Source organism: Osmia bicornis, chromosome 5 (assembly GCF_907164935.1).
Source record: "Osmia bicornis bicornis chromosome 5, iOsmBic2.1, whole genome shotgun sequence".
NCBI lineage: Eukaryota > Metazoa > Arthropoda > Insecta > Hymenoptera > Megachilidae > Osmia > Osmia bicornis.
In genome coordinates, this window is record NC_060220.1 from 5,512,383 (window position 1) to 5,524,671 (window position 12,289).

Below are 12,289 nucleotides of genomic sequence, written 5' to 3' on the forward strand. Positions count from 1 at the left end.
ATTAATTAGAATGTTAATCGTGACGAAGGTAGAAAATTTGTTCGTAGATTATTCATTCTTTTAGATACAGGTAATCTTGTTCTGGTTGCTTCAGTGAACGTATAATATATCACAGCATGCCTTTTCTCAATAGGATGATTGCCAACGAAGAAGAACAATGGAATTTTGCAAACATAAATCATAGTTGAAACATTCGTTTAACAGGTTGAACGTCGGGCCAAATGCCGTGATGGAATATTTGAAATCAACTTGAACCGATCGGATGATTAATTTTTAATCGAAATCGAAAATTGAATAATTGCAACTACGGTTATAATTATCATAGTTTAAGCCTTTCTTAATGACTCGAAAGAATGGATATGCTATCAGCACTCGGGTTCGCGATTATTTTTTACACCCCTAACACGAGTGAGAAAACGTACAGTTTCATCCTGTGTCATCGTACGTGTATGATAATTAATTAACGAAGTTTTGCGATCGTTCGCCAGTTACATTGTGCTACTAACAAACTAGTAGCTAATGTACGTATATTTTCTAGCCTAACTATCAATAATCAATAGTTGGAATTCTGATAACGCTATAATGCAAGGAGATCTACTTTAGCATATTTATTTATTTATTTATTTTTTCCTTCAGTTCAATAGCTTTATTGCCTTTCTCACTGATTCTGTATGATTCGGACAGCTTATAATTAAAAGTTTATACCTTCTTTTTTTTTTGTTCTTTTTTATTTCTTTCGTTAAGTTACAACACGCGATTCACTGCACATGATGTTATTTATTTATTTTATTTATTTCTTCTATTCTACAATATTATATCGCGATTATACCGCAAGTATCTCGATAGTGAACCGATTCGAAGTTGCATTTAGTTTTATCGAATATAAGCTAACGAGGGAGGTGGTTTTTTAAATCCACGGTGTTAATGTATTCTTCAGTGCTGATTATTCCATTTTTTTTTCTTTTTTTTTTTAATAATTATCAAACGAAAGATAGTCTATATTTACCAACTCATAAGCAGAAAAATAAGAAGTTGAAATCATTTTTTTCTTTCAATAACATTCTAATATTTCATTAATTAATCATGACTGTTGTTGCGCGTTTAATATAATCTATCGAACAGTGATTTTTATTAAAAATTTTTTCGTTATTTAACGTAAAATAGGGTGCTTTAAAAGGTAACTGTGTTTACCAGTCGATATTCGCTGTGACTCGAGTAAAACAATTTTTGTATACTTCTTATACGACATAGTTTTCGTGTTTGGTTAATAATAGGGAATTGAATATACTATATCAAATAGTATAGGATTATCATACATTTTTCTTGTCTCTTATGCGTCGACGTGTTAAGTACCATAGAAGTATACAGTATATACATGTATGTACATACGAGGGAAATTTTCTTCCCCTAAAAGAGTTTGCCTAACATCGAATTACGTGCATTTCGGTGTAAAACATTAACGACAAAAGGTAGTAAGAAAAGGCATGCCTCCGAATGTACAAGGTACTACCGATTAATTGTGGTTCAATCGAAGGGGTGATGAACTCTCGTGCGAAACTTTCGTGTATATAACATTTAAACTATTATTGGGTCATATTACAGTTTCCCGGATAATTGATCTCGACTATTTTATCGGATAAATCAAGGTCGGAGAAAACGATAGGAAGTGTCCCGAGGTCGATATCACGTGGCGTTACAAAGTTATGGCCATTTTAAAAAATCAACTATGTTAGCTGAAGAGAACTAAGCTAAGCTAAGTTAGAGACTAACTATTATAGCTGAGGAAAACTAAGCTAATCTAAATTAGAAACTAACTACTCTAGCTGAAGAGAACTAAGCTAAGCTAAGTTAAAGACTAGCTTTTCTAGCTGAGGAGAACTAAGCTAAGCTAATTCAAAGGGTAGCTATTCTAGCTGATAAGTTGGGTTGGGTTAGGTTAGGTTAGGTTATTTTTTAGATTCGAAATTATCGGAAAATTTGTGAAAAATTGTGATTTTTTAAAATGGCCATAACTTTGTAACACCACGTGATATCGACCTCGGGACACTTCCTATCGTCTTCTCCGACCTTGATTTATCCGATAAAATAGTCGAGATCAATTACCCGGGAAACTGCAATCCAACCTATTATTGCATTAAACCAATAAAAGAAGGTTTTAATACTTATTTCTTTTTTCTTTGCTTTTTCGTTTTAACCAAATAATTATTGTTTGAAAAGTGAAGTCACTTTTAACATGTTGACTGTCACGTTGTAATAAAGGAAACTAAGATTTTTTTAATAATTAAAAAAAAGCAAAGAAGACAAATTTTATAGGATTGGAAATTGAAAATTTAAATTCCAAAATTAGCTCTTTGCATCTTTTATAATTAAGATTTAATAAAATTTATGATTTTATCTAAGTGTAAAAGAAATGAAATTTAAGTCAACAAAAATATTGGCAGTCAACGGTTTGGTGTTATCGAACATAACTAAAGAAAATGAAAGTATTTTTATTGTGACACTCGACATGTTAAATAAAATTTTTGAAATAATTTGAAATGAAAAATTTGTTATCGTAATAAATGACACCCTCTCGTTTGTACCACTGCGTCCCTGTACTTTTACAAGATAAAACGATCGACGAATTTTGTAAAATGTTGTTTCTGTGAGGCACCGTATAAGAACAACGTTTCTATAGTTGTACGTCTATCATTTTCGAACTATTAAACACACATAGGCTTCGTTCTTTTTTTTTTTAACGATTTGGTCGATACCAGATTCGTAATCGTAACACTCATCGAATTCAATTGATCGATCAACACATACACCCCCGTTCATAAGTATCCGAACATCTTCTAAAACAGAATACTCTTTGTAAAATTGGACCAAATGACTTGAGATTTATTGAGGAGTTATAAAAATTAATATACTAGCTTTTGTCGTTTTAATAAAATTACAGTTTGTCGCAGTCGCGACAAAAATAATAAAAGGCAATTTTTTAACTTTTTTATCCGAGCCTGTAATGAAAATTTAAAATATGTCTCCCGTAGATTCAAATAAGTTATGTGTATGCTGAAAATTTCATCGAGATCGGTCAATTCACTTAGAAGTTACGAGTAATTAAAATTTTACAAAGAGTATTCTGTTTTAGAAGATGTTCGGATACTTATGAACGGGGGTGTAAGTTGTAGTACAGTGCAACGAGATATAAAGACGACAGTGATACAAAAAGACGTACAATTTTTAATAAATCGTATATGAAATGAACGTATATAAAAGTGAAGTATATATATGTATGTATATATAGATATACACCTTTCATTCTTCCTGTGGGGTTTCGTTAAACGATTCGTCGCAACTATCAATTATACGTTCTATTATTCTTCGATGTGTCGCACGAAGTCCAAATGCTTGTAGTGATCACGGTCCAATTTCTTAATCATTTTTTTCAAACATGTATCTAGGCACAATCACTTTCGCAACATTTATTTAGATTCTTTATTATTTTTTTTCGAGGATATTCGTTACCTCGTTTCTATCTAATTTTCTCAGCCTCGATCGTAATCGTATCGATTAATTCTCGTTATTAACGAATCATCCCGAGTCGAAATATCAATTTTAATTAGACTAAAGTTGCAATTACATTTTCTGTTACAAAAGTATTTTAATTATAATTACTGTACCTTGTTGCAAGCAAACAATTTTACTATTAATGAATGAATAAATTGTATCTTTTACTTGAAAGAATCACCGACTCTTATGATCGAAGGAAGAGTTGAATTTCGACTCGGTGTATCTATCATCCCCCAAACTGAACCGCCGCTCTAATTTATTTAGAAAATCGTAACGTCTTGCTGAAAGATCCGCGAAACAACGAGCATTTAGATCTTGTGACCAGCACCTATCGGTTAGGTGTTATCGAACATAATCTCTCGTTTAAACGAGTCATCGTTCATCGTCGAAACGTTCGTCTAATATAACACAAGACTCTCATCATTTTCGTAAACTCGTTCGTACCGTCGAACGTCTTTCGTCTCGTTTTCTTAGGCATGATTGCACGACACATTATTCTCGTAGTTGTCTGTGACGCTCCAGCTAATAATTGTCGCGTTAACCGCCCTTCGTAGACTGTTCCTCAAGAATGCCGCGCATGCCTTGCTCCTCTCCGTGATGATCTCGTACAATTGATTCTCCAATGTGAGGCTGTTTGTGGTGAGCAGTAACGGCAGTGGGATTGACGCGTTCATGATCACTAGATTACCAATATTAAGAGGAGCTGTTTCCCATTGTCAGACACCGCTGTTCGGAAAGCGTGGCGGGGGAAGCGGGGGCGGTGGTCTCTCCGGTTGAGCGGGTGCGCCGGAAGATCGCTCGGATCCAGCTGCAAACACAACTGTTCACACACGTTAATATCGATGCACTTTAGTTTCAGCCGATTTGCTTTAGTACTTGTTTAAGCTACAGTTTTATTATTTGCATTCATCTACCAAACCGTTTCGATTAGAGAGACAAATAGCAAGCTTCTACTATTATACTTGGTCTTTGTTGAATGAAATTGTTGAACAGGGATTCTTGGATATTGCTTGGGACATATAGGTAATGTCCTGTTTAAGGTATTCGTGTGTTTAGGAGTTAATATGCAGGGTGTTCTGTAACTGGTGACACAATTCGGATGGTGATGAATTTTAGGTAAGGGTGTGCGGGTACCCGAGCCTTGAGCCGGATCTCGAAATTGTGGATACCCGCATACCCCTAATTCTAGGTAAAAAGAGTAAGTCGAAAAGATGTAATGTAGACTGCTTTGGTTAAGAGCCTAAGTTTTCGACTTATTTTTTCACGTAGAATCACCCCATTTCCGGTTCTACCACTAGTTACTGTACAGCCAGTTATGTAGCAATTACTACTATTGTTAGATCGTTCTGTGATGGTGAGTAAAATATTTCATTCACTTCGATAAATGATTATATTATTATGTATGAGTTTCTTTTAACAAGATTAATATATTGTTAGTATTGTTATATAAAATATTTTATTTTTGTGTACGAAATGATAGTTTGTGCATTAAAAAAGATTAAAAATATACCTGTACCTTGATTTCGACTTTGAGACTGAACTTAGAGATCGAATTTTAATTGTTCTCATACATAAATATAAATGAATTTAATTGTTTGTGTCATCGGTATCCTAAGAAATGAATTCGTTATTAAAATATCAGCTAAAAAGTAATTTCGTTCTCTTCTCTTTTTCCGTGCAGTAAATTTTAATTCCCAAAAAATGTTTTATAAACACCTGGAAAATAGAACAATGATAATAACTCCTTAAGTTTTATACATGTGCAGTGTGTTTATGGTTATTAACCCTCGAATACGTCGAAGATGGGTCAATCTCTATAAGAACGTAAAAGTTCATCAGAAAAAACATTATCTAAATTTCTTGAAATTTATTACTACAAAACCCGTCTTCAGCTGTCCATCATTCAAGAGTTAATGATGGATACATTTGATATACCTTGAAATGTTGTGTTCAGCAAGTGAAATAATTGCTTTTGAAAAGCATTCAATTATCTTAAGCACGTGTACTATTTATTTAAAAATTTTTTTTTTTTTAAATCAATTGCCTAAATGTCTTTTAATGTTACTTCTCGTATAAATGATAAGCTTAAGGATAATAAAAAAAAAATTATTGAAATGAAAGTGCATGAGAATTAATATTAAACTATTCAGAATTCTTCTTTCATTTTTTAATCCAAATAAATGAAATTACATTCATGCTGACATGCCACATTACAACACCACTCATGCTCCAACTGCATTTAGTATTTTTCAAGTCGGTTTTACAGTTTCATATAAAAAAATAATATTAATGTGGATAACAATTTGTTCTTATAATCATTGCATGTTTTTCTCAACACTCCTTATTCCTTTATGTCTTATAGCATTTTATAAACTGATCTATGACGACCCATGTGTGTTATTGCATATCCTTAAATGGCCTACCTCCATTGAAACTACTACAAAGGCCAGTGTTAAATAGCGCATAAGTATATATATATATATATTTTTTTTTTTTCTTCGAAATGAAGACAATATATCTACCAATTTTATTTAGAATAATGATAAGAGTACTTAGAATTGACTAGAATTAGATATACATATGTATATAATCGGACAACAGATTACCATACATATTACACACACAGATGACAGAAGAGAGACATAGATGGAAATCATAGAGCTTATAATACTGATACTTTGTTAGACTATAATTAAAAAATAATAATTACAATGAAATTCATCTTATATCCTATATTTTCTATTCACAATAATTCTTTATTTACAATAACTATTATTCACATATTTTGCAACATCGTCAGAAATATAAGCTCTATATTGAAAGAAAATTACTTCAACTATATATTCAACTTTCAATCAAGTGTATGGTGTGAGTATTTGGCTGAAGCAGTGTGAGTTCATGAAAAGAAGAAGCTAAAAAATTTGGACTATGACCAATGAAATGCAAAGAGTTGCATAAAGTGACAGTGAATTTGATTCAATTACTTTTCTTCTTGACAAAAAAAAAATAATATGGTTTAAATAATAAATTGCATTCTTCGTAATTTAAGAGATTAATTTTTCCTGGGATTCCAAAGAAAATTTTTAGCAATGCTTATAAAAATATTGATACGATTAAATTTTGGATTTCTAAGGTATTAGTTATGATACATCAACGATTGGAAATGACATCGTGTCGTTCACTTGCACTCCTCTAATAATTTTCGAAATTTGTCAATACGAAAATATATTATAAGTACTAGTGTGATATTGTTTCTCTGCTAGGACCACTTGTTATGTCTTGTAGTAGCGAAGCAGCAATAGAATATTTTTGATTTTTATTTATTTTTTTTCATATAATCAGCACTTTTGATTCCTCTGCACTTTTGAATCATACTGAAAGCAGAAAGAAAATAATAGTCGCAAATAAATTCGAAACGAATGTATCACAATGAAACTACAAATAAATATAATTTTACAAACATACATAGATGGCAATAGATGACATGCACAATGAGAGGTAGATGAGAATAAAGCGACACGTAACAAACAATTTTTTTTTAATTATACCAGATTAATTTAAATTACGATAAATTTGTGAATTTATAAAAATAGCAGAAGTTTTCATATATGTACAGAGTGTTACAATGTTTTGAACAATTTCAAATTATCTATCAGGAAAAATTAATTAATTTTCAATTATCTATAAATTTCAATATCTAGGTTCTCAACAACTTTCCGTAATTAAAAGAGAAAAGAAATCAGTTATCGGTTTAATTGACTACCGGCTATTTTATATTAAGAAACTTTATGAGGGGTTAGTGTAATCATTTTTAATTAGCCTTAAGCTTTAATTTGATATACCATAAGTGTTATTTTGCAGAACTTTTATGTCATTAAAAATCGTCACTTTCCCAGGGATGCCTATGGGAAAGAACGGGAATCCAAGATATCACTACTTTTCTTGGAGAAACCTAATTTCATCGCGAGTGTTCATGGTTCAATTTATAAAAATTAAGATGACCCACCTTTTCAAGAAAAAATAAAAACTCTTTCTGACAAATCATTTGAAATGGTTCAAAAATCATACCCTGTACAGAAAAAATTGTTTGTTGTTTTAAAGATAGAAAATGACTATGTCGACAGATGATATTGTGGTCAGATGATTTTTGGTCAGGTTTTTAAGCCTTACATGAATCAGGATGTGGCTTCTCCTCGGCCACCATCAGGGCTGCACTCTCTGCTGGCGGTATGTGTCCCTCTAATGCATTCACACAGTTTAGCATGCTCCTGCAAAACATCACGCGACTTGTCCAAGTTTCCGCTTCTTCATACATGTCTATTGAATCTTTTTCCGCCACTTTATTACATTCCAGATCTTCGTCGAGGGCATCGATTCAACATGCACCGGCTTAGCTCGTACCACGAGAAAACGGTACGGTACCTCGCGGCTTATCGATACAATTCGTCAACGTAACTATACATATCCGTGTCTTTTTTCATAATTTTTATTTTATCCTAATAGACCTGGATTTGAATTTGAAAATTTCAATGTTTATGACGTACCCCGTTTAAAACATATAATTACGATAATTAAAAATGATCTTTGTCATTGCTCTGTGGTACGATATCATCACACCCTTGCAAAGCTACCATTAGTCGAATTTTTTCAATTTTACTTTTCCTTTTCTTGCCTATTCGTAACCTTTTTTTTTAAATTCATTTCACAGTTTCTAGCCTTGTTGGATTACAGTGATTCACTGGCCTGTGTAGTAGACTTTAGATACGTTCTTATCTACGCCTACGCGTGTTTATCGAATTTTAATATTATTCATTTTTTTAAATATAACAGAGTCCATAGAGTCCACTCGCGTTATTATATAGATAATAAAAATAAAAGAAAAAATGATAAAGATTGTTGCGAGATTATTCGATCTACAGCGTGACGAACATTCTTAATTGACTTTCCTGCAAGGTAAACGAAAATTGGGTCAAAAGCTTGACCAACGATGAAGAAAAAAAAAAATATACATATATATGACTCCACGTCGAGGTCGTATATACGAGTGGAAGAGAACTAAAACCGGTAATTAAATAAACAAACAGATTTATTTTACAACATAGAATATATATATGTATATTATATGTACGTATGTATACGATCTTATCGGTGATGCCGAAATATTCGTTCGTTAAATATAATATTGTAGTATTAGGGAATTATCCAAAAAGAAAGAGAAAAATTAAGAAACGTTGTTCTTTTTTTTTTTAGTCGTAAACGTGTGTGTAGTCAGTGATACAATGACATCTTTTTATAGCAGTTGTGTGCTATGAGTACGCTAAAAATCGTTGCCGATAACAATTATTCGATTAGATCGACTGAATCTATAATATAGTATTCCGTTTTTTTGTTTTTTTTTCTTTAGTGAATGATGTTCTTGACATAGATTTTATTTTTTATTTGTTTATTATTATTCTTATGGTTTGTCAGTAGCGTGGGTATGGTTGGCAGTGGTGGCGTCAGATAGGACGGTCTCCTTGCTAGAGTTAGTGGCGAGCTCCTCTTCCCTGCAATATAATAATGTTACATGGCGATCGAGCCTCGATTCGTTTTCGTTCAATTTTCAGAGAAACCCTAGTTACCACCGTTATTATAAAGATTTCGCTTCTACACGCATACGTTGATAACAATTGTAACTGGGGAACGTTTTCAAGATTTCGTGATCACACGTCTTCAACTAAGAACAACTTGTTTCAAAAAGCCTGATAACTAACGATTGATATATTCGATGTGATTTCTATATTGTAAACTATTTCTATCGTGTAAGTGTTGGGCATCAGTTAAAAGGAATCAATCACAAAAAAGCGTGAATATACAACTCTTCTTTTAAAATTAGCATCTGATAATTTATGCATTTGAAAAATATTTGAAAATGAAGTACCCATTTTTACAAAATAGTTTTACAAAATAAATTTAATAATTCCATCGAATTCTTAGTAATTGTTATAAAAGAAACTCATAATTGGTCCATTAAGAGTTGATTAACTCAATTACCGATTAATCAATTAATTTAATCATTGATACAATCGATGATTAAGTAACTAATTAAATCCTTAATTGCGGTTGTACTGATCGATCGCGAATTGCATTAAATATTGCCCAACACTGTGTCGCATGAATGATTAATAGTATTTTCCGTTAGAGATGATTTAATGAAGCAATGATGTAAATGATCTAGTGTAATTGACAGAAAGAATGTATGATAAAAAAAAACTGATTCCCAATGATTTTAACAAGTTGACTGCCGCAATAGAGATACTCTATTAAGGACCATTTTATCAAACTAATAAATGCAAACAAATTTCCTTTACAATATTTAAAAATCTAATGATTTCTTAATAATACGATTATAAATAAAATTTGAGATATTGGCCAAAGGCGTACAGTAGTCAACGTGTTAATAAATCCCTCATACAGCTTGCTCAAAATTGACAGATGTATCTTTTCGTACTAATTTACTAATTAATGATGGAGCAAGCTGTAAAAAATCAAGAGAATTACAAAACTCCTTAACGATATAGAAGTTTACCGCAATTTGCCCAAAGCGATTTTTAAATACATGTGTATTATATGTATGTATGTGTTGATGAGATCACACAAATGCGTTTACTGACATGTAAAAGTGAAACATACACAATCATAAAATTGATAAGTAGCACTCATTCGATCATAAAAGACAAGGAGAAAAAACGTGGCCTTTTATTGTCAACTAATTTCTATGTCGTTTAATCTCAACTAGCGTTTACTGCTGTTTTAGAAACGAACAAATTCAATGAAAAATTCCACTAAATCATAAGCAACGAATAAATACCGGCTATCGAATAAGAATTCATTCATAACGAGAAGCTGATTATTCATCGAATGTTTCGGCAAAACCTTGTTCCAGCGTAATTCATAATAAGGAAACAAAATAAATGGGATTGAAAAAAAGAGAAAGAGAGAGAGAGATGAAAAAAAGAATGAAATAAATGCGTAGCTTGCGAGTTTATCAAGAGCTGCACTGATCAAACGAGGGAACGTGAACGCAAAATTGATTTTTCATTAATGCTCCACGTTAACATTTCCCTTTCTCATCTACATATGTATATTATATTTTCTCCAAATAATTTTTGTTCTATTTGTTCTAGTTATCGGTCGAACGATGACGGAAGATATATATGCAAAGCGGCTCTTGCTGCGTTTGCCTAATCGAGTAATAAAACGTATAATATATATCTATTAATTCGTATAACAACTGAGAAATGATTTGTACGCCAAACAGTAAAATGTAAGCACTAACATGCAGTCGCACAGTACAGCGCCATAAACTCGTGCCAACTATCGACATGAAGAAATTATTCTCAAGGCTTGCTCTGTCGTCGAACATTGATCGGGTTTATCGGGTCAGACTAAGGAAAAAGAAACGGAAAAAAATCGAAGAAAAAGAAAAAAACGAAAGAGGAGCATGCTTTTGTTCAAAAGTACAAGGCTCCAAGGGATGGTATTCGAGTTAAATCTGGGCTGTTATGTTAGCAAACCTTGCCAAAAAAGGAAAAAGAAAAAAAAAATAGAAAAAGAAAAAAGAAACAAACAGGTCACAGGAATTGCTCTGTTTTCATTTCTTTATATTCACGAGAGATCGCTAAAAGCATTGAGGGAGGGTATCAATCACATAATAGCCCTGAAGAACTATTAGAAACTGTGAAATGTATCTTCGCAACAGAAAAACGTAAAAAAAAAAAAAACTGAAACAATTACAGTTTGTTCGAGAATTATAATTTCATGCAACTATAGTCTTCTCTTTTATCAACGATTAAAAAAGTTAGCCTGACTGGATAATAGCGCATGAAAATGGAGGCTCACGAGGAGCTGATAGTAAGTAAAGATGTTTCAACATGCCAGGCTGTTAGACCGAACTTTAATGGTAGTCACTTAAATAGGCAGGGACAGGATTATTTTTTACTTATTTATTTTTCTCTTAGAACATTCTAAATTCGACAAAAAATTTCACCTTAGGATTCGAATTTAATAAATACTTGTACAGTAGACTCTCGATAATCATCCCCACTGGGGGCTGTAAAGAAGGAAATTTCTGAGAAACGGATATTTAACAAATGTCCCTAACACAAATCTAACATATAATACTGAGCTGTAAATATAGTTAGGTGTGCTAAGTACATGTGAGGGTAATATTATAGGTTTCTGTGGATAGTTAGCGAACGGGTAGATATTAAGAGTCTACTGCAGATTATTTATGCGACGTTTGAAAGCAAAAGTAAAGAAAAAGGATCGCTAAAAAATAATCCTTTCTTTAAAGACGACTAGTGGTGTCTTTGGTAACTGATTTTTCATGCAATCAAGTAATCTTTCAGAAATTTGTATATATATATATATTATAGTATAGAGATCGTAACGAAGCCACCACAGTAACATGGGAACTTATTTTTCTGACTCACCCATAAAGTCTGCTGTCCCGCAAGCTGCTCCTGCTCCAAATAACATAGAAAGCACAATTACGACATGTAGAAATAGTTCATCGTATTAAATACGGAAGTTCAGCTTAAACAATTTTACCAGAACCATTAGAATAACGATTTATTGAAATAATACATGTACAGTATACTAAACAAATAAATATAATATCCATTTGGCCTTAGAGGGAGAAATACGTAACAATAAGACTATGAAGCTTCAAGCTCGACGTTAATGATGAGATCAA

The 12,289-nt window shown here is 32.2% G+C and overlaps 1 protein-coding gene across 18 annotated transcripts in view; it reads right to left on the bottom strand.

The window, feature by feature from the left end:
- Positions 1 to 3,059: 3,059 nt before the first annotated feature.
- Positions 3,060 to 12,289, bottom strand: part of LOC114877919 (glucose transporter type 1) — a 33,122-nt gene continuing 23,892 nt past the window's right edge. For 8 of the 18 annotated variants that reach the window (XM_029191071.2, XM_029191072.2, XM_029191070.2 and 5 more), the window contains 3 exons: positions 12,027 to 12,059; positions 7,723 to 7,820; positions 3,060 to 4,372 (listed from right to left, as the gene is read on the bottom strand). In XM_029191071.2, the coding sequence (XP_029046904.1) occupies positions 4,269 to 4,372; positions 7,723 to 7,820; positions 12,027 to 12,059 (235 nt within the window). In that variant the 3' untranslated portion in view covers positions 3,060 to 4,268. The other 10 variants (XR_006829366.1, XR_006829367.1, XM_029191073.2 and 7 more) reach the window with 10 other exon arrangements.